Source organism: Sinocyclocheilus grahami, unplaced genomic scaffold (assembly GCF_001515645.1).
Source record: "Sinocyclocheilus grahami isolate Dianchi unplaced genomic scaffold, SAMN03320097.WGS_v1.1 scaffold223.1, whole genome shotgun sequence".
Taxonomy (NCBI): domain Eukaryota; kingdom Metazoa; phylum Chordata; class Actinopteri; order Cypriniformes; family Cyprinidae; genus Sinocyclocheilus; species Sinocyclocheilus grahami.
The window spans coordinates 1,149,949-1,173,882 of NW_015505402.1; the positions used below are offsets into that span (position 1 = coordinate 1,149,949).

Sequence of the window (23,934 nt, forward strand, 5' to 3'; positions counted from 1 at the left end):
CCTCATTCATCAATTTCCACCACGGTTGACTGGAGTGTCAGTGCTTTTCTCACACACACACACACACACACACACACACACACACACACACACACACACACACACACACACTGGCGCATTTTCAGATTAAATTACAGGAAATGTATGATGTCATCTTGGGCTCGCATTGAACAAACACATCCTAACCTGCAAGCAAGGTCTGATTCAAAAGCAGCTTATGACAGGTTTCACTAAAGATGCTCACAACTGATGTTGACTGAACCCAAGAAAGTGGGTGAATCTTTAGAAAGCACGTTGAAGTGACATTTAACCCAATATTCAAAAGAATATGCATCATGAAATTATTTTTACAACCATTAAAGGAACACTCCCCTATTTTTGAAAATAGGCTCATTTTCCAACTCCCCTAGAGTTAAACAGTTGAGTTTTACCGTTTTCGAATCCATTCAGCCGATCTCCGGGTCTGGCGGTAGCACTTTTAGCTGTAGCTTAGCATAGATCATTGAATCTGATTAGACCGTTAGCATCTCGCTCAAAAATGACCAAAGAGTTTCTATATTTTTCCTATTTAAAACTGGACTCTTCTGTAGTTACATCGTGTACTAAGACCGACGGAAAATGAAAAGTTGCGATTTTCTAGGCAGTCATGGCTAGGAACTATACTCTCATTCTGGCGTAATAATCAAGGAACTATGTAAAATATAGAAACTCTTTGGTAATTTTTGAGCGAGATGTTAACGGTCTAATCAGATTCAATGATCTATGCTAAGCTACAGCTAAAAGTGCTACCGCCAGACCCGGAGATCGGCTGAATGGATTCAAAAACGGTAAAACTCAACTGTTTAACTCTAGGAGAGTTGGAAAATGAGCCTATTTTCAAAAATAGTGGAGTGTTCCTTTAAGCCCATTCCCCCTAAAGTCTCAGTTATTTTAATGTATTCTAATTTACCTTCCATTATTATCAATGGTGATTCCCATTAGATTTGTACCACTGTTGTACAGTAAAAAAATACTGTAATACTGCAACTGTACTTTTTCATTTAAAATAATTTAATTCTGCATTACAGTAATGAGAGTTGAGAGGGAAATGTCCAAAAAAATAAGAAAAATATTAACAAGGCTTGAAGGACAACTTCAGCAAAATTTTGGGATGAAATATGACCTGGAAATAATTTTTTGGGATTCTTTTCTTTTTTGAATTCACCCAAGCAGATATGATCATCTTCCGAGGATAACTTATCTTTTCCCATTATCTTCCTGTTTACTCTTCAAATTAGATGACAAGGGCAGTTGAGATGAGCATGCTGTCATATTGCATCCACGCTCCTAATTACTGTGCTTGTGCGGGAAAACTGAAGACAAATGGCCCTCTGAAAGAAACCCGAGAATTAAAACTGCCTCTCACTACAGAATTAAATATGAACATCTCCAGACACTGCACTCGGTGACCAGAAGGGGGCCTTACTTTGTTGTGTAGTATTTTAAAACGTAAGCACCATCCAAATTTTCGCCACATTTTCCACACTTAAACAATGGTGTTGAAAGTTAGCATGCATACCCACTCACGCACACATCAATTTCTCTCATACATACAGGTAGATCCCTCCTAGAGGCCATGGAATGATTCACCTAAACTTTGTCCCGAACAGAATAAGTATTAGAACAACAACTATGACAAAGAGAATTAAAATGACCAGCATCTTGCGGTTTTTCTTCTGGTACTGTTCAGCCTAAGAAAGGAAAGAGAAAAGTTGAGTGTGCTTTCCATCTCTATTATGTAATATTATTTTTAAAGTATCATGTGGATATTGTATGTACATTTATATTACACAATAAATGACTGAAAAAGTAAGTGTAGTGTAATCAACTACAACCCTTGACATGTTGCTTAACACATCATCAGGCTTGATAAGAGCCTCACCTTCTGCAACTGCTGCAGTCCCTCCTCTGTTTTGACACAAGCTTGCTCCACATTGAAGTCAATTCTGTCGAGGACTGTGCCCTGCATTGAATTTACATTGACATTAACAATGCATATTTTAAAAACATAATTTGCATATTTATGCAACTGCCTCAAAGCATAATATTCATTTTGTGTAGGAACCTAATTTATTTATAATCCTTATTTTTATTATTCATTTTTATTCATTAATTCCTATATAATTCATATTAAATCAGTTTAATTATATAAATAAATTAATATATAAAATTACATGTAAAGAATCCTAAATAGTACAGGTTTTAGGACAGGACCTGCTCGGTTTAATATATATTTTTTTCCCTTAAGATGCACACTGACCTGTTCAACAACCATTCCAGCAAGATCTCTAAATATCTCATTAAGATCAGAGATGGACTGAACAATTTGTCGAATTTCTCTCTCTCTGTCTTCTACCAGCACTGTGTTTTGCTGAACCAGCACTAATTGGTCATCTGTAAACCCCTGAAAGAGTGAGAAAGACAGATGTCAACCATGTACTGAAAATAAAATGCTATTACATAACAAAAGTTTAAATGAAATGTAGATTATTTCTTATATTTACTAAATTTGAAATAATCAAAATTAATCAATATGAAAAAAATTCTAACTTGATTTTTAAAAAATCTGTAAAATTACGCTTTAGCAACTTCTTGATTCTGTAATCCTATTATAGTATTTTTCACAAATATTAAAAACATTTTATATAGTTAAAAACATTAATAAAAAGTAAGTAAACACTAACCAACAGTGGACCCAGTATGTTAGCACTGGAAATTATATTTTCTTAAAGACTAGGTAAAGCTAATTTTGAATATGACAGCAGCAAACTGGATATAACACAGTATAGTTTATTTGTGGTCAAAATAAAAGCTGCTACTGGCCAAGCCAAAATTCATCAGTCAATGCCACTAATTTAAAAATGCCAAATATCGGCCGGCCACTGCACACCAATATCTAAATGTTTGCTGAAAAAAAAAATATATATATATATTATTAATTTTATATTATGGCCCATATTTAAATAAATGTATATAGCGTTCTAGGCATATGACGGTATCAAATTTTCATGTTGCGATTAATTGCTAATGCTTTTATCACGGTATACAGTATTAAAATTTAGTTGCAAAAAAGTGTCGTCAAAGTATAACATGTTTAATAACTTTTTTCTTATAACAAAAAGAACTGAACATTTACATACAATAAAGTAGTACACAAAAAAGTATAAAGTAAAAAATTTCACAGATTAAAGTGCAAAAGAATTATAAAGACCAATAAGTAACACTTTACAATAAGATCTAGTTAACTCATTAACATGAATAATGAGCAATAGCTACATTTGCTACAGAAGTTATTCATCTTTGTTTAGAAATACAACTGTTAGTTCATTAAACAACAGTTGCAACTTTTTATTTTAACAACGTGTTATTAAATATTGAAATTACCTAAGATTAATGAAAGTTTATAAGAATTTTTCATTGACAGTTTGTTTACTAATTAATTAACTAATGTTAATTAATAGAGCCTTAATGTAAAGTGTGACCAAACAATAAAGAATCAATATCTAGGGCATGTTGTAATCCAGATTAAAATGTAAAAAAAAAAGTTAAATAAATAGAAAATAAATAAAAAAATTAAATAAATAGCCTATTAAGTCTAAATATTTGTAATAAATCTAAGTATTTGGTGCTGTGATGAACACCACTGCGAATACAAAAATCTCAATGGCTATTTAAACTATTTAAATATGTTTTAGAAATAAGTGCAGCTGCTTTGTTTATGGGGTTTCAGGGGTAACACTGCATTTCAGAGGGTGAATGTGCGCTTTCATTCAGAGCGCCTCTCACGCGCTCCGCCATGCGCTTCTCATCCGTGCTTGTTTACATCAGAGTGCGCATGCGTCTTTCACGCAGCATACAGCGGTGTTGTGCATTGTGACCAATCGATGGGAAAAATATTATTAAAATGCATTAAAAAAAATCTGATTAATTTGTAATAAATAATTATTCACGGTATTTTGAAGTGCCCACGATAACAATATCGTGCATAGCCATTACCGTGATATATCGCATTACCGAATACCGGCACATTAGAGCCCTGCATTTCAGCCCGGGCCTGATGGGCCCCGACTTTTTTACGCCCCTCGGGCTGGGCTTCGGGCCAATTTCCACGTCATAGTTCAGACGCAGGACGGGCCTCTGGCCTGTTTTAGGATTCTCCTTAATTTTATATTTTAGACATCCATCAATTAGGCTAGTGATGAAAAAAATTGCCTCGCTGGTGGAAACAACACGACACCGTGCTACCGCGACTGTCAAGAACGGCTCGACGGTGTTTAGTCTCCCGCAGCAGCAGTATGTATGGAGCGTGCCGTCAGCGCAGCTGAACAGTTCTGCGTTCAAATGCAAGCAATAGGCTTAAGCTTGTCGCAAAGCACCGGCAAAAGTAATTACCATAAATGTGACAGGGGGAAATAGTAAGGAGATATTTTAGTTATTTACTAATAAACTACTGTTTTCTGAGTCGGTGTCGCAAGGATGAAGTTGTCGATCCTGACTTGCCATCTCCTCAGACGCGCCTTTAGAGAGAAGTGCATCTTTACAGATTATGATTATAATGAACGAGTTCTTGTTTTTGATTTGTTTTATTTTGTTAAGTAGTCATTTAAAGCTTTCTATATATATATATATATATATATATATATATATATATATATATATATATATATATATATATATATATATTTATATTTGAGTTATTTACTAATAAACAGTACTAAATAGCGTTTTCTGAGTCAGTGTCGCAAGGATGAAGTTGCCGATCCTGACTCGCCATCTCCTCATTAGATGCGCCTTTAGAGAGAAGTGCATCTTTATGGATTATGATTATAATGAAAGCGTTTTAGTTTTTGATTTGTTTTATTTTGTTAAGTAGTCATTTAACGCTTTCAATATATATATTTATCATGTCTGTGAGACACGTATTCGCTGAGTTTTGGTTAATTTTTATGAAGCGTTCCTGTTCAAGACGAGATGGCAGAAAGCGCATCAAGTTTGTTTTCTTTATTTTATAAAAGCACACAAATAAAAGTAGACCCTTTACAGCTACGAATTATGTATTGCTGTTCTTACCTTTATGAGAAAAATATCAGCGTATACACTGAAAAAAATGCAAGTGATCGCGCTGGCGCCTCCATGTCCTGCAAAGCTCGCTTTAGCTTCCACTCTCCGCACAAACTATTGGATATAGCGCACATTTATGTAGGTTTAACTGTTTAGCTTGAACTGTTTTATATTTATAGATTTTATTTTAGGCAAGTCGTGATGATTTGAGAAGGCTAAGTTGATCAAACATAGGCTCACTGTCTGCCGCTGGCCTCTTGGTCGTTACTTTAAAAAAACTAAAACTTACATTTAACAAACAAAAAATGCTCCAAAAGTTTTTTTTAATTAACTTCATAAAAAATTGAAACGAAATATAATCACTTTGTCATTACATACAAAACTGAACTATTTTAATAGCTGAAACAGTAGTATTAACGGTTTTGGGAGAAGGGGAAAAAAGACACGTTCGGGTCGGTAATTCTGATAAGCTAGGGCCTGAGCGTCTCGGGCTAGGGCCTAAATTTGAGGCCAGTGCAGGGCTCTACGGCACATGACTACAGCGTTCATTCTTAAGGTCTGGAATTTAGAATTTACATGCTTCAAGGGACATTAAGCATCAAAATATGACAAATTAATTGTAAATGTGCTTCCAACAATGTCAGTAATTTAAAGCAAAAGCGATTGGTTGACACCGATATAGTCACCAATATGGAAACATGTATGTAGCATATATACTAAAAACATGAGTATTTGTAAAACGGTCTCACTCTTTCATATAGCGCAATATCTTCATCTTCCTCCACAAGAGGACCGGAGTCAAAAAAGTGCTTGGATCTTTCTTCACGATTTTTCATACCTATAAACGAAAGTAAGACGCATCAAAGATTTGTCAAAAGTACACAGCATGAGGTAAAAGCTAATGTTCTTATATTGATTAACATAAATCTTGTGTTTGCATACACTTACGTTTCAGGTAGCTTGACTGTGTGTGTCTGAAGTTGATTGACAGTTCTTGAAGGCTCTGGGCCAGTGAGGAGACCACATTGGTTAACAGCCTGTTTTCTTGCTCTGTACAATGACGGCTCTGAGTCTGGAGCCCCGTCACGGCCCGCTGGCACCTGTGAAACATCTACACACACATATGCAGACTCACTACAACTGCTGAAAATTGTTCAGTTTTATGATGTGTGCTTTGATTAATTGCTGTAGTTTTTCTGTCTGTCCACTTCAACCTCTTTAGTTATAACAGATGGCACTGTAATAAAACAGGATTTCTGCGCGTGTTATTATACCTGTGTAATTTCCTGTGTAGTGATCTCGATGGCGTGCTCCTCTTCACTGCTGTCATCCAGCGTGGGCCTGTTCATGTGTTTGTCGTGCAGACTGGCCAGTTCCTTCATCTTCTGACGAATACGTGTGATTTCATACTGAATCTGCGGGAACAAGGACTTCACTGTTCACTCTGTTGACTATGGATAGAAGTCTTATTTGAGCGAAGACTATGTATGCCAATGTCAAATATCTACATCTAAGTTCAAAATAAATACTGTTGATTAACATTAAACAAAAAATTTTAAGAGCATTTTTTATGCAAGCAAGAATTAATATACACTAACATTTAAAAGTTGGTAAGAATTTTTAATGTTTTGGGAAAAAGTCTTATGTTCAGTAAGGCTGCATTTACAGTAAAAACAGTAATATTGTGGAAAAAAATAAATGACAATTTTAAATAACTGATAAGGGGGCAAGGACTGGGATTGGGAACCGCTGCTTCAGAAATTATACTAATAGGCACATTTGCTTCTTAAGAAACATTTTACTACACATTTTTTCAGGATTCTTTGGCTAAAAAAAAGTTCAAAAGAACAGCATTTATTTGAAGCAGAAATCTTTTGTAATATAATAAATGTCTGGTCCAGTTCATTAAATGTCACTTTTGAATTATTTTTATTTTATATTGTAAATGTGTTACTGTACGTGTTTTTTTTTTTTTTTTTGAACAAACTAAGGGGTGAGTCTAAATGATTACTCTGGTAATGCTTAACTTGTTTTGAAACTGGAACATGCCTTTAAATCTCACTGATCACTTCAAACAAACACCTAATAATTACCTCATCCACTCCCTCCACCCATTTAGGCGGGAGTCTCTTCGTGACACCGACAGCAGCCTCTGGATCCAAACTGATGCCTGACACCAGGGCCATACGGTCATCAGCCAACTAACAGACAGAGAAAGAAATGAGGGCAAACATCACATTTTTGTTGATAAAATCTGTCAAATTAATTCAAATACAGTAAATGTAGCTGTATGCGCTAAATGATTACTCTGGTAATGCATAGCATGCCACAGATGCTACCAGTAGAGCTTAACTTGTTTTGAAACTGGAACATGCCTTTAAATCTCACTGATCACTTCAAACAAACACCTAATAATTACCTCATCCACTCCCTCCACCCATTTAGGCGGGAGTCTCTTCGTGACACCGACAGCAGCCTCTGGATCCAAACTGATGCCTGACACCAGGGCCATACGGTCATCAGCCAACTAACAGACAGAGAAAGAAATGAGGGCAAACATCACATTTTTGTTGATAAAATCTGTCAAATTAATTCAAATACAGTAAATGTAGCTGTATGCGAGATTATTATTGGTAGCTGAAAGAATTATTGGATAAAATATTTTATGAAAAAAACAAGTGTTCAAATTTTGCACAAACTGACCTTTTACTAAGCCCCGCCTTAAAAATGGCACAGACCAACCCTACTTTATCCTTCTATTGTTCCATCATTTTATCAGACAAGCTCTTTTTTAATGCAAGCCTATGGAAGGTGTTTTTTATGGTTTTGAAAGCAATTGTACAGAAAAAAAAAAATCAATAAAACGTTGTTGGTCACTTAAAACTGTAATCAGGAAGAAAGGATACACAATGTCAAATCTTGAAAAAGTCCATGCTGTGACTAAAAATATGTGTTGCACTCATTCCTAAATGAACACACATAACTATGTTTTTATTGGTGGTAAATTAACATTAATTCATTCCAACGAGACATTCTTTAAAGCTCATCTGAGCTAGCAACAGTAACCAAGGGGGCGGAGCTTAGCAAAGGAATGCTAAAACATCAAGGTTACCTCATCAAACTCCTAATGTGATAGGAAGAGCCCAGCGATGTCCCATCCAATGAGAGGAGAGATAGAAGAGAAGGGGGAGGAACATGAGGAGTGAGAGCAGAGGAGCCCAAGACAAAAAGCAGAGATCAGCATCAAAAAGACTGACAGCAGGACTTGGACAGAACTGGACAAATCAGGAACAAAAACCAATAAATGCAAAGTGTTCTTAACTGAAGATTAATTCATATATATATATATATATATATGCTAATGTAGAAGGCAAAAATACAAATGTACAAAATACACATGTGCATATACCTAAGATTTGTCCATTCCAGCCCAATAACTCCAACATCTTAATCCTGCTGCATAATTGTGCTACTGATTTATAAATTCACTAAATAAGATATTAGGTTTGGAAAAAAAGCACTTTGTGATGTTACTGAATTTATAAAATGGAATAAAAGATTCAGCTGGAAGATAAATCCTATTTTTAACCCAAAGCAACACACTGGCATGATTACTTTAGATCTGAGCAATGCACAGCAGACGATTCTGTCAGGATTTTGCAAGGCAGAGCAAGAAGTGCTTAGCTAGACCACAAGTAGTACAAAGAGGGGGAAAATAAACATGCAAGCAGATGGTAAAGAATGGAGTCACTACACCAGACAAAACACAAGCAGGCATGATATATGATTGATATAGGATCAGAATGATGTCCGTGCTAGTAACACAGCGCTAACTTCAAATACTGCACTGACAAGACATACAAAATCTGTCTTGTCAGGACCCAATCAATACCCTATAAAGATACTGTAATATTTAAAAGCATGCTGGATAGCAGGCCGCCCACCAGCATCAAAGAGAAAGAAAAATGTGATGCATAGCTTATCTGTAGGAAAGATCTATGGAAAACTGGGAGACAAAACATACTGCCTTTGTCTGGAGTCTCATTTTAAAATGTAAAAACATAACTAGAGCAAAGTATGTAGAGAATCAAAGAGTCTCACACAACTATTTTAGGAATGTAGTGATAAAACACCACACTACAGTTATGTTTGTAAATGCATAAAAATAAGGTATTACAACAGCTTAGAGGCATTTAATGAAAAGTGATACATAAAGCCATAAATTATGATTTTAAACCTGGTTAACCAATCCAAAATATCCCAAATTTATAAATATTTAATTTAAATTATTTTTGTGTGATCAAATTACACTACCGTTCAAGGTCTGGGGTAAGAACAATTTCTGAAAAATAAATGAATAATTTTATTAAGCATGGATATATTAAATTGATCAAAAGCGACAGTAAAGACTTACAAAATATTTATTTTTCAAATAAATGTTGTTCTTTTGAACTCTGCATTCATCAAAGAATCCTGCAAAATCAGTGTTTCCACAAAATATTCAGGTAATATTAAGAAAAGTTTATTGAGCAGCAAACCAGCATATGAAAATGTTTTTCTTTTTTTTAAATGAAAAACAAAATAAAAAAGTTTCTGGAGGATCATGTGACACTGAAGTAATAAAGCAGTTATTTTAAATTGAAATAGTATTTCACAATATTCCTGTTGTACTGTATTTTTTATCAAATAAATGCAGCCTTGGTGAACATAAGACCCTTAAAAATAATTTTAAAAAAAGCAACAACCCCAAACTCAAACTCTTGAACAGTAATGTATACTAGTGCTGGGCGGTATACCGGTTCATACCGAATACCGGTGTTTATTTTTGTTATGATATGAATTTTTAAAATACCGCAATACCGGTGTATGTCTCTTAAACAACGTTCGGAACGCGACACTGTTTGAAAAGGGTCCCTTTTCACTGTTGCACTGTGGTGAGGGAACAGCTGTATGTGTTACTAAGCGTGAAAGTTCAGAAACTGAAGCTGTAGAACTAATAGAACGTGATGACACAGAAGAACTCATCCACAATATCCACATTGACCGCCACAAATATCCACCGCCCCCCTGCCATCAGCCCCCGCATCTCACACACACGAGCACTAGATTGATCAACTTTCAGACCCTTTTAGCGGCTTTTTCCCATAGAATATTCATACTGACAAACCTAGCGACTTTTTTGGATAAACCTTAGCTATGGTTCAGTTGGAAGATTTCGCCAGTGCTGTCCCGCGAACGTACACGGGTCGTGTTTAGTGTGGTATTTTTTGACAATATTCACTCATCATGACAGTAAAATAGGGCATTCTAAGTCAATATACTGCAGTATTTCCTTTCAATCAGTAGAAAAGATGGTTAACACCCGGTCATGCATGAAAAAAAAATACCGTCATGTACCGTGAAACCGGTATAATTTAGAAAAATACCGTGATATAAATGTTTGGTCATACCGCCCAGCACTAGTGTATACTGATTCTGACATTACTGTTTAATTTTGTTTTCTAAAGACCTAAAGTTATTAATCCTGGATTAAATCACTACGTATCATCTTTGTTTTATTATACTGACATTCATTTTTGAAATAAAACACAATTACAAAAATGTGTAAATGTTTCTTTTCAAGTTTATACACCTAACAGCTATTATTTTCATAGCTAATATTTTTATAGCTTATATTTTCATCACTTATTTTAGACACATTGACAATAAAAAAAGCCAATGAAGTTCTTTTATAATATAAAAGGCCTACTTAATTTTGTTCCACACAAAGTAATTTACAAATGGATCTTCATAAACGAAAATATGCAGCTGCCTTCATATTTCAGAAAGGGGCCCATCATATTTTAGGGTCCCTGGCATCAAAACGTCCCTCACTGACAAATTAATGATCTAAACGTTAGCAAAACCAGCACGACCATCAACCTTGTAACTTAGTCATTTCATTGCCATTCCCGTGTGTTGAGGTCAATCAAAATGCGACTGTACGAGAAGTGCCACAGACCTGCCAACTCCTCGCACGGCAACCAAAACAGTAGAGGTTTGTTGGACAACCGACTGGGCCGATTGACATCAACAAACACCACTAGCTAGGGCTGTTGTCTAGCTAGCTCAGAATCACACACACGCGCGAAAACAAACAATTCAGACAATGAACGTTAGACTCACCGCAGCATTGCTACGTGTACTCAGAGTACGACGGGGGTCGTATGTACTCACTTGCTCAGCCAAAATCTGCCGGTTTTGGATTGCATTGTTCCGCATTAATAAGAAGGCATCGGTCAGTCGCCGAGTTGCCATGGTTACGCGATACAAGGCGACAGTAAAATGAAATAACTGCGAGCCGCCTCGATGGCTGTCTTGAGATTATAACTCAGCTCGTCGCTAAGGCAGCTGGCTGCTAAACTAGCGAGCTAGCCTGCAAAACGACAGGCAGACTCGCCCACTAACTCAGCGCCTCCGCTTTCGAGAGTTTTCGGCTCTCTTTTAGACCGAGGCGGTCCCGAGTCTGTATCCTGTAAAGTACCACAACATTACAAGAGCGATAACCCAAGTTCTCAGCTCGGCTTCTGATAATGGACGGATCACCATCTCTGTGACTTCCGGGACGTGGAATACGTAGACGTGACTTCACAATCAAACTTCCGCTTTGTGCAAATGAATATCGTTTTGCTTATTAAATTGCATATCATAAAATACATTTTGTAATATTTTAACAATTTGATAACTGATTTGGCCTTGTTTATTGCGTCCTATATATTAATACGAAAATGTATTTTATTTTTCTCTTATTTTTATACTGTATCGACAAATATAATAATACAATTATTCATTATATTTAAAAATATACATTTTATGTACTATCATTGTCTAGTTTGTATTTTGTTCTTGATCAATAATTTAAAAAAAGCAAAATCACGAATGATTTTTAGCCTAGACCTAAATACATTTTTAATTAGCTTGATTGTATTTAGTAAATAATATATAAAAGCAAAATTAGAAAATCTAAAAAAAAAAATAATATTTTTTTTATTTATTTAGCGAAAGTTTGATTATTTAGACTTTTAAATATATTAATAATAATAAAAAATGAATATTTTATTTGATAAAAAGTTGAATTGAACTGAAGAGTAGGAACTGTAAGGGTTGTCGTTTAATTGAATCTTTTATTTCACAATTTTTTTTATTTCGTGAATATAATAAAACATCTTAAATTCTAAATTTTTGTACTATGGATGGTTTTTGTTTGTATGTTGTTCTTCATCAATAATGAATGTGAATGAAAAATAGGAAGAGGGTAGATTTGTAAAACCTATATATTTATTAGCCAAAAGCCTTATAAATAAACTTAGGCTATATTCGTAAATTGTAAACAACTTTATCCTTCAAACAGGAGCATAGAAATAATTTGAAGTGTGGCATTGTATGAGGATTTGTTTTTTTTTTGCTGTTGTATTCAGACTTGGGCCATAGTGTTGGGTCTGTCTGGAAAAAAAAGCTGAAGAATGTAATTTTAAACTATTAGCAGTTAGCACACTCATTTCATATTTAGCGTTCTCGCTTCATTTTTTTTTGCTGTTGTATTCAGACTTGGGCCATAGTGTTGGGTCTGTCTGAAAAAAAAGCTGAAGAATGTAATTTTAAACTATTAGCAGTTAGCACACTCATTTCATATTTAGCGTTCTCGCTTCTGTACTCTTACGGCGACTCAGAAGGGGCATTTGGCATTTCCACAATTTGCATTAGAAATAGTATCATTTGAAGTTTCACCACACGGCGGCAGTGTGTCCTACCTGAAAGATCACGCGCACAATCTGACATCAGTGTTGATGTTGATAGAGAAAACGTCTGTGTGAACGTTTTCAGAAAACGTTATAACTCCAGATGTAGAAAACGTATGGATGTTGAAGGGATAGCTATGATAAAATAGCTTTCTCCAGTGGCTGGGTGGGAAGTGACAGACTTCGAGCATTTCTACATTGCTGTTGCTTTTCCCATGTGGAGCAACAGAGGAACTTAGTCATTTATCTCACTTAACCTGACACTGTCTAAACCCCATCTGTGAAAACTGTAAACATGGCTAGTCGTCTCCAGCGCCTATCAATCTATCCATCTATCTATCTATCTATCTATCTATCTATCTATCTATCTATCTATCTATCTATCTATCTATCTATCTATCTATCTATCTATCTATCTTTTCGTCGGTCCACTCATCTATCTATCAATCTATTTATCTATTTGTCGGTCCACTCATCTATCTATCTGTCCATCCGTCCATCCCTCCCTCCCTCTATCTGTCTATCATTTCTGGTCACAACATTCCCATACTTCCATTTGTGTTTGTTCATAGTTTTGATGACGTTACTATTATTCTAAATTGTGGAAAATAGTCATAGTAAAAAATCAGTAGGTGTGTCCAAAGGTTTGACTGATAGTTTGCATTTACAGAAAGAAAGAGTTTCCAGCTTTACTTTCCATGTGCTAACCAGTGTGACGTGCCAAATCTGCTGGGTTTACGTAAGACAAACCCACCCCTGTTGACCTGCTGTCTATATAACTTAGAAGCATGCATTTTAGGGCGACCCTTTAAAGATGTTCTGCAGTACTGCTGAATTTATTATTGCATACTGCCAACTTATAACAAGCTTAAAAAGCACCCTCCTGCCACGCTACATAAAGACCTGTGACTTCCTGCCAAACGAGCAGCAGCAGCAGCAGCCAACCCTACAGGAACATCATTTGAAGCCTCCTGTGATATGTGTGAGTGAACGGTTGGAAGTTAAACTACAATCGTAGATCCAAGATTACAGAATATTCTGGAATAGAGTATACATAATAAAATATTAAATAAAATGTAAAGGCCTAATAAAACAAAGCTGAGGTTGCAGAATGAGAAAAGACAGATATAACTGGAAGGTTTATACAACATGCACATGAACAGACAACTACAGAATGTGTATTGCATATAAAAGTTCATAAGTGGAGAGCACAGTAATGTTAGAGGTTAACTGGGGCTATAAAGCAGACAAAACCCAGCAGTTTTTACCTTATCTGGACAGTAACAGAAAATAGAGGTTGTGACCCAGAGTAACTAGCAGGGATTTCACAAAAACAGCAGCTGTGTAACCCAATTCCCCTTCCTAAACTGTTCAGGACACTCAATATAATTTTCTATCATATTATATATACTATACAATACAGATTAAAAGTTTGGGGTCGTTATGATTTATTAATGTTTTTGAAAGCAGTTTCTTATGTTCACCAAGGCTGCATTTATTTGATCTAAAATACACAAATACACCACAACTGTGAAATATTATTACAATTTAAAAGAACTGGTTTCATTTGAATATTTTTTAAATTGTAATTTATTTCTGTGATGGCAAAGCTGATTTTTAGCAGCCATTAATCTAGTCTTCATAGTGAATAAAAGATCATATATTATAGATCAAACTACAGTAAAACCTCTCTACATAGCACACAGTCACTATGAATAAAATCTATGAGTTCAATAAATAATATTTGGCAAATGTTCTAATGTAAAACACCAAACTGTATTTGCAACTCATTTTACTACCATGATCTGACAAAATTTCAGAGTGAAACAGGATACTGTAAGAAAAAAAGGATGAGGCTTGATTTTATAATTTGGGAACTAACTGGATTGTGAAAAACTGATATTTGAATTAAGCCATTCTATCATGTTTACACGAAGCAATAACCAGTATTTAAATTTTTTGTCTTTTCAAAAATGCAATCTGAATTATCTTAATTTGAGGTATTTTTTTGCATATATGTGATTAACTGTGATTAATTGAATTAATTATTCATCATCCTGATTCAAAAAAATTTGAAATTGATTGCCATCTTAAATTAAAATTATAAGCTTTTTCCTGAGGACTGTTTCTCCAGTTTTTTTGTTTTCTCACACACTTGTCTCTCCTCCTCTTTTTCCATCACTCAGCTACATTCTCTCTTTTTCCCCTCACAGTTCAGTGTGAGATTCTCCTCTCTGCTTCATCTTAACCCTCATGCGTACCCAAACTCTGATGGCCATCCTCACTCTCTCACACACACACACACACACACACACACACACACACACACACACACACACACACACACACACACACACACACACACACACACACACACACACACACACACACACACACACACACACACACACACACACACACACACACACACACACACACACACACACACACACACACACACACACACACACACACACATACACACACACACACACAGACACACCACATTCATCATGCTCTTTCGGACCATTCATCACATCCCCCCGAGCCCCCACAGTACTCTTAGACACAGGCATGGGGTTAGCAAACATCTCCTGGAATTTAGGGCTGTGGTTGAGTTTTTAATGTTTTACAGCGAGTCTCTCGCAAGTTCACAATTCCCCACAGCGCGGAGGAACTCACGGGGAATGGAAGGAGAACGCATGTGTACGTAATAGGAATGATGTGTGCTCAAGTGCAGAAAATCCCACAGACTGTTTACAGGGTTTTCATACTTTGTGGCCGTGAGTGATGACATTTACTTCCCCTTGACTAAAGAGGAATCTCTTTGATTATGTTTGACCCGAGCGCCTGATAAGAGTGACAGCGCCTAGTGTTGTGCTTTGTTTGCTCTCTCACTGAATATGTCTCTCATAGATAGCAGGGCTATTAGCAAAAGATTAATTTTTTTCACAATCTAAAGAAGGCCAAAGTTGCCACATCCATAAAATGTGTCCAAAATCAATCAATCATTTAATTGATAATTAATGAATACTGGTGTTTTGCATCTTTTACATGTCATTGGAAAACCTACTCATTATATAACTTACTAAATGAATAAATGGTAGTATATTACAATAACGGTTCAAATGGTTAACATTATTTTTTTATATACTATAAATATACAATAATAATAATTGTTATCATTAAATTAATAATATGAATTTATAGAGCTTTAAATGTTAAACATGTCTTAGCAGGCAATAATATAGACAACAAATTTAAGCAAGCTAATATATGCTGTAAAAATATTGTTCATTTTTATTTTGTATTATTTTAATGATTGATTTTAATGTAATGAATATTATAATGTGTTTGTGAATAATGGAAATTATTTTATGTGACTAACTTTTTATTACATTTTAAAATGTAAACATAAAATCGGTTATATACTGTATGTTAAAAATATTTATTATATATTTATCATGTACATTTACTCATATTCTATCTATCTATCTATCTAGCTATCTATCCATCCCTATGGACATGAAATAAATTAGCATAATAAAGTAGCATAAAGTGTGAATAAATTGGACATTAATTTTGTGATCTCTTGTTTCAAAATATACACTTTTTATATGCAATATACATTAACAATGACATGCTAGATTAATGCTTTTAATATTCTATATGTGTGTGTGTGTGCACACACGTGTGTGTATATATATATATATATATATATATATATATATATATATATATATATATATATAATTCAAATAATTGAATAATTGATATGTATTTAAAATTAATATAATAATGTATTAATGTAAATATAATAATATATATTAGACGGAAATTAATACTTAATACACTGGAGTAATGACTGCTAAAAAATGCAGCATTGCATCACAGAAATAGATTCTTAAATATATTCAAATAGAAAACAGTTATTTTAAATTTTAAATGTAAAATTTTACTGTATTTTTGATCAAATAAATGCATGAGAAAACATTAGGAAATCATACTGACACTGACATACTGACATATATTTCATAATGAAATTATGAAATTTGCGCATTTACAATTCATCTGAGAAACAGAAACTTAAAACATGAGTTTCATACATATCTTAATGTATAATGTCTAACTATGATTTTACAAGTTCATTACCAATTTTTACTTACATTACTATAATTTTGATCACAACATATAATCATTGCTGTTATTCATGTTCACCATTTCTGCTTGAATACATGTCATTGACTAACTGCATGATCAGTAGCTACATATGGACATCACTTTGACAAATTCTTAATTGTAGAAACATTTATTTTCTGTTAAGCTGCTTTGCAACCAAGTGTATTGTGAAAAGCGCTATACAAATAAACATGAATGGAATTGAATTGAAATTGTGCCATTTTTTAATGAACATCAAATGTTAGACACTAAATGATGCCTTTTCCATAATATGGCCTTTAATCAGGAGGTTAATATTCTTTGGGGGTCTCTTATTTTTCCATTTCTGTGCCCTCAATTCTTCAAACACCTCAGCAATAACATTCTCAGTGTCTTTTGTTTTCTTTGCTTGTCATAGGCTATTAGCTTTGATAAAACATCATTACTCTTTTATGAGCTACTCTAGATGTTTGGGCAGGAGCTGAGGAAACCTCAAACTCTGACATGCACTGTGTCCCATACGCTCTCACCATGCTACATGGGCCGGTGGGATCAAATATCAATGTGAAATTCCTCATCGCTTAGCTACCTGGCCTGTCTATTATTGGCCCACATGCCACAGAGGGGGCGCAGTAGTGGCATGATTATATAGGTGTTACAGACTGGATGGAATCTGAAGGGCAGAGGTTCAGACTATAAAGAATGTGAGGTTTTGTGTGTGTGAGAGAGAGAGAGAGAGAGACAAAGGAGGGAGAGAAAGGACACACAGTTTTAGGAATGGTTGCAAAGCCAGAACAGTGGTGCTCAACTGGTTTTGCTTCAGGACCCAGATTTTACATCTGACCTTTTACGGTGGTGACCCAACACTGTACCAAAATTGCTTATATTACCAACACTGAAATGTATAAATATAACCATGAGCTAGGCCAAACAAGTTGCTGAATGATTAAAAATGATGTTTTGCACTCAAAAAATATTTAAGCCTAAAGATTTAAGTTTTAACATAAAATAATAAATGTACTGTGACGCAATACTTGTCAGTCATACATAAATGAAACGGGTAAGACTGTGAAAATTTTATTTATTCAGTTCAAAAGTATGAACATTGTTGAAATAAGCAAAATTCAATTAGTTAAAATATATAAGGCTGAAACTAAGTGGATTTAATAATGATAAATAAACTGGTTATTGTGTATTTAAAACACATTCAGTTTATTAGTATATTACAAAAACTCTCACCTGTTTCATTTATGCATAACTATTATTTTATATGCAATTGAAATACATACATTTTAAATTGAGGCCTAAATATTTTTTTGAGTACTGTGGAATTTACTCAAATGACAGACTGAAATAAAGACATGTACAGTAGAAAGTGGGAGGTATTCTCCATGGTGAGGAAAAGTACATTGAAATTTGCTTATTTTTATCATCATCCATCAACGTTGAAGATCAAAGGAACGAAACTGCATATGAACACACACACTCCATTAAACACAGACATACTTCTCTTAACACAGGCAAGTCAACCAGTGTGATCATCTACCAGATAAACCTTCCTCTCCATAGTATATGGTACATAATATGCACTCTTGTGCATATACAGTGATGTGTGCTCTCTTACTCTCTCTCTCACACACACAAACACACACACACACACACACACACACACACGTATGAATTCCTCTGTAGAAGAGGAGTCTCAGAATAAGATATTCAGTTCTCTTGCCAAACACAACAGATGTTTTGCGTGGTATGTGTGAAACGTCTGGGATTACCATAATTTACAGTGCTGCTTGTTTTTCCTACATCTGAAACTATCTCTCATCACTAGATTAATATACTTATCAAACTTCAGTGTAAAGTAGCATGATTTAGCATGAACTTAAACCAGTATAAACATAAATAATTTAAAGTAAAGGGACATAAAACTATATGAACTTCATCAGCATTATATTTTTTTCTGCCAACTCTACCATTCAAAAGTTTGCAGTCAGTAAGATTTGACTTTTTGTGAGTAAGCATTAAATTCATCAAAAGTGACAGTAAAAGCCTTTACATTGTTACAAAAAAAAATATTTTAAATAAATGCTATTCTTTTGAAATTTGTATTCAAGGAATCCTAAAATAACCATTTTTTAAGCAGTACGACTCTTTTTAACATTGATAATAACAAATGTTTCTTGAGCAGCTTATCAACATATTAGAAAGATTTCAGCATATATATGTGACACTGGAGACTGCTGAAAATTGAGGTTTGCCATAACAGAATTACTGAATATTGCGAATGCTTTTGCTCAGAAACAGAATACGATTTTTTTAATTAAAAGAGAAGCCACAAGTCTCATAATTTTTTCTTTGCCCGTTTTTTTCCCCCTCTTTGATTGAGTTGTTTGATGTTTTTCATCACCAGCACTTGATTATAAATATGTCTCTGAAGGAAAGTGTGTGCGCAAACATCTGCTGAAGAGATGGACTTCTGTTGCACGGTAATTAAAACTGATTTCTGGGTGTTTCGTGAAGGGAGAAATGTCAGACGCACATGCACATATCTGATAATGATGCATGAACGATTCGTTCATTGAGCAGTTCACACAATAAACATCTTGTGAAGCGATGATCTAAGTGAGAGTACATTTTCAGCACATTTGAACTTTTTTGGGTGAACTATTCCTTTGATATCATCCTTCCTGAATCATTCAGTGGATCTGCTTTATAATCATCCAGAAGCCCTTTAAAAATGAAACCATAGCTATAAAATCAAAACAACTTAATTCTGTGGCATCCATCACTGCCATATAGAGAGGTCCTGTATGCTACTCTATATCTGTTCTACACCATTTAATTCTGTAAGGATGAGTTGAAAGGTTGTGAGGAGGAACAGACCATTAGCTGTTCTCCTTGCTACACTGAGTCTGGAATCTTGGGAATTCTACAGGCCTTGAGTTCATATCAAGCAGAGAATTTGCCATTCTGGAACTGAACTTGGCTGAAGGGTCATGGGTTCTGGAGTTTTCTCTGTTTATCATGGCCTCAAGAGCGCTCTTTATACATAGTACAGTATGTAGACAAACATTAGAGGATCCTGGGATATAGGGGGACTAGAGGTCTTAAGCTGGCGGATCAAGCACCTGTGGGTTTGTCCGCGGGAGATGCTTCATATCAGTGAATCTGAAATGACCCTCCCCCCGCGTCTGACCTGCACACGGCCTGTTTGATCCGTCTCCAGTCCCCACAGTCAAGAGCTGCTTGGCTTCTATAAGGACGATTATGAACAATGATTAACTGCATGTTCTACTTAGATCAGAAATACAAAAAATAGTAATATTGTGAAATCTCTGTTTATCATGGCCTCAAGAGCGCTCTTTATACATAGTACAGTATGTAGACAAACATTAGAGGATCCTGGGATATAGGGGGACTAGAGGGTCTTAAGCTGGCGGATCAAGCACCTGTGGGTTTGTCCGCGGGAGATGCTTCATATCAGTGAATCTGAAATGACCCTCCCCCCGCGTCTGACCTGCACACGGCCTGTTTGATCCGTCTCCAGTCCCCACAGTCAAGAGCTGCTTGGCTTCTATAAGGACGATTATGAACAATGATTAACTGCATGTTCTACTTAGATCAGAAATACAAAAAATAGTAATATTGTGAAATATTATTACAATTTAAAATAACTGTTTTCTGTTTTAATATATTTTAAAATGTAGTTTTTTCTCGTGACGCAAAGCTGAATTTTCAGCATCATTACACCAGTCTTCAGTGCCGCATGATCTTTCAGAAATCAGAAACATTTAAAATTATTATCAATGGTGAAAAGAGTTGTGCTGCTTAATAGTTTGTGTAAACCATGATACTTTTTTTCAGGATTGAATAAAAATAGCGTTTATTTATAATAGATACCTTTAGAAAATTGTAAAGGTCTTTACTGTCACTTTTGATCGATTTAATGCATCATTGCTGAATAAAGATATTAATTTCTTTAAAAATATATAATAATATTATATTCTGTATTGCTTTAATATTATATACTGTATATTTTTTAATACTAAAATCCCACAGGTTCATAGAAGTATTTTTGTGGCTACACGCATGACCCGACATGAGCAACTCTCATTTCACTTGTTCTTGCAATGCTGTTTTTATGATTATTCCTCCAACCATTTCCAGAAGGGGAACTCCACATAGGAGAGGTAAACCAATCCAACAAGGGAAGCCTTTCTTTTAAGGATCACTAAATCTTGAACGTAATTCTATTCCCACAAACTCTCTGTCCCGCATCATTGCAGAGCGTCCCTGTGGTAAGAATGTGATTGTAAATAATTATGTGCATTACATGCCGTTACACTCGGTTGTTATTTCTATACAGCACAGCGAATTGTAAACCGGCTGTTTGTCGTAAATTCACCAAGAAGCGAGATAAAAAAAGTTACAGATGGAACTTCATGATCTCGAGACGAGGGAGTGCTTCATAAATCATACATCACAAAGTGATGGAAATAGAATGTGTATTGTTGTAAATGGTAGCAGAGAGACTCTTTAACGAGGAGGGGATGGAGATGATAGCTTGCACTGGTGAGCATGTTGGATCGATTACTATGAAGATAGAATGACACCATAACCAACATGCAGTAGATGCCTCTGTTTGTCAGGATCTTTAAATCAGGCCAAGGTAACCAACATAAAGATCAATGGTCTCTCTCTATGTGGTTGACTCTCTCTAAACCTGTCAAGCACATATCTGGGTCATATTTCACCCTAAAATAAAAAGAAAGAAAAACTTGTATCTTGAAATATGAATTTATTATTGTGTATGAAGCTGAATAAACAAATATTTTAAAAGATACGTATGTGTGAATTCAGGTTAATTGGGACATGTTTTCCCAGGCATCTTAAAGGGGTCATGAATTGAAAAACCAAAATTCACTTGATCTTTTGACATATAAGAGATCATTGTGCTATAAAAACATCCTATAATTTCAGAACTCAAAATTTCAGACTAACTTGTTAAGATAAGCACCGTCTCCGCAGAAGATGATCAATGTCTGCTTCTATATCGCTGTCTGTTTAGCCCCGCAGGTCTATGCAGAAACCAAACGATAAAGATGCTCCAAAGACAACAAGATGCTGTGCAGTGCAAAGTCGTGGAAAAACAGTCCTTGCATTGCCTTCCTTCTGATCCCAACATTAGGAAAGAGTGGATGAAGAGTGGAGTGGTTTTAATGAAGTGCCAGACCACGTAAGAAAGAACTTGGTCCTTTGTTCACTTCATTTTACCACGGATTTGTTTACAAACAAGGCACAATTCGACGCGGGATTTTCAGAAAGACTGAAAATAAAAGATGATGTTTGATAATGATTGATGATGTAAATATAATGGTCATAGTAAGCTGACAAAGAAGTTGCTGTGACTTTACAGTTTGTATTTCATTATGAAAAAAAAACTGTAAAAGTACAGGCGGCAAAATGTCTTTGATATAGATTTGATGTTTACTGGTGCATGATAACATCCTTCCTCTAAAAGAGGATGTTTGTAGCGTGAGGGCGGAAGAGTGTGACTACGACTGTCCTTGATCCTCTTTGTTAATAACCCTCCATTTTCATACTTTGCCAAGCACCTGTCGGCAGGTATGAAATGAGAGTGGCATTTTACCTGTTGCTGCAAGGCTCCCAAACAGGCCGTTTACCTCCCATTACCACCCAGTCTCAACCTTTTCCCCTCCCTCACAACTGCAGTGTTTTCCTCTGTAGCAAGCATCAAGAATGATTGCACGCAAAATATTTACCAGAACATCCAGCTACTTTTGAATAGTTGTCAATGGAGAAATATATAGATGTCGTTTCAGCATCTACCAGCAGGGGCTAAATGCTGAAGTTAACCAAACCAATGAAGCCACACAGCAATTAGCCACAGCTAATTATGGCTTTGTCTGTGACCCCTTCCACCACCCTTCTGGCTCCCTCCATAATCTGTTCAATTAAAACCAACAGACTGCTGGAGGAATCCCACAGTCATAGGACATTTCTATTTCAACAGATACATTTCTGAGAGTATTGAAAGAAACATTTTCAAGATAAGCAGCAAGGTTGAATAGACTCACCAACACCACTTACACTAGTAAATATCCCGTATACCGTTTGTTTACCCTGGGTGGGCAAACAAATTATACACCATTTGGGCTTTCTGAGTTTCTGAAGGAGATTCAGGCATATTAAATTATATGTATAGTTTAATTCAATAATGTATAATTGAAAATAAATTTTAAATATATATAGTAAATCTTTTTGTCCCACCCATGCACCCTCATTCACCACCACTAACACACATATGTATAGTGATATCTATGGTGTCAAAATCTGTAAGGCTCATGTTACAGGTCACAGAGAATTCCTGCTGGCTCTTAGGACAAGTGGGAATGTAGTTATGTCAACAGACTTGTCTTTAACTGATATCTGACAACACATACATGGCACAAAAAGAGTCATTTGGGAATACCGGAAAAGGAAAACATTTTATGACCATGCTAATATCAAGGAGGTCTATAACACTGGAAAAAGCTGTCCGTTAGTGTTCAAATTCATCTCAAAGGCAGTTGCTCGGGGACATTCAAGGCAGGACATTCAAGATTGTTTAGATCTGAGCTGTAACGTCACAGGCAGCAGACAGAAAAAATCCAGTAGTACTTAATAAAGTAGTATTAAGGCTTTTTAAATGTTTTTGAAAGAATTCTCTTTCAAAAACTGTACCAAAACTGGTTTTCAAAAAATGCTCACCAAGGTTGCATTTATTTGATCAAAAATACAGCAAACACAGTAATATTGTGAAATATTATAACTAATTAAAATAACTTTTTTAACAATTGTGAAAACAGTTTTTACTGCTAAATATTTTTGTGGA

General features: G+C 35.2%; 1 protein-coding gene across 5 annotated transcripts; it reads right to left on the reverse strand.

The window, feature by feature from the left end:
• Nucleotides 1–1,121: 1,121 nt before the first annotated feature.
• LOC107596789 (syntaxin-16-like) lies at nucleotides 1,122–11,704 on the reverse strand. 5 transcript variants are annotated; one of them, XM_016287601.1, is made up of 9 exons: nucleotides 11,317–11,704; nucleotides 8,213–8,224; nucleotides 7,520–7,627; nucleotides 6,375–6,515; nucleotides 6,049–6,211; nucleotides 5,850–5,938; nucleotides 2,300–2,443; nucleotides 1,922–2,002; nucleotides 1,122–1,730 (listed from the first exon to the last, which is right to left on the reverse strand). In XM_016287601.1, the coding sequence occupies exons 1-9, from the start codon at nucleotides 11,395–11,397 to the stop codon at nucleotides 1,626–1,628; spliced, it is 924 nt and encodes a 307-aa protein (XP_016143087.1). In that variant the 5' UTR covers nucleotides 11,398–11,704; the 3' UTR covers nucleotides 1,122–1,625. The 5 variants fall into 5 exon arrangements, with proteins under 5 accessions (XP_016143087.1, XP_016143085.1, XP_016143086.1 ...); XM_016287599.1 differs by having other exon boundaries at nucleotides 11,266–11,704; XM_016287600.1 differs by lacking the exon at nucleotides 8,213–8,224 and having other exon boundaries at nucleotides 11,266–11,704.
• Between the last annotated feature and the right edge of the window lie 12,230 nt (nucleotides 11,705–23,934).

Bases quoted from the DNA above. Each gene is read 5' to 3' on its own strand.
- LOC107596789 (XM_016287599.1), bottom strand. From the start codon at position 11,397: ATGGCAACTCGGCGACTGACCGATGCCTTCTTATTAATGCGGAACAAT. The intron at 2,444-5,849 runs GTGAGACCGTTT...TCACTCTTTCAG, and splicing joins ATATTGCGCTATATGAAAGA to GGGTTTACAGATGACCAATT. The intron at 1,731-1,921 runs GTGAGGCTCTTA...TTCCTTTCTTAG, and splicing joins GACTGCAGCAGTTGCAGAAG to GCTGAACAGTACCAGAAGAA.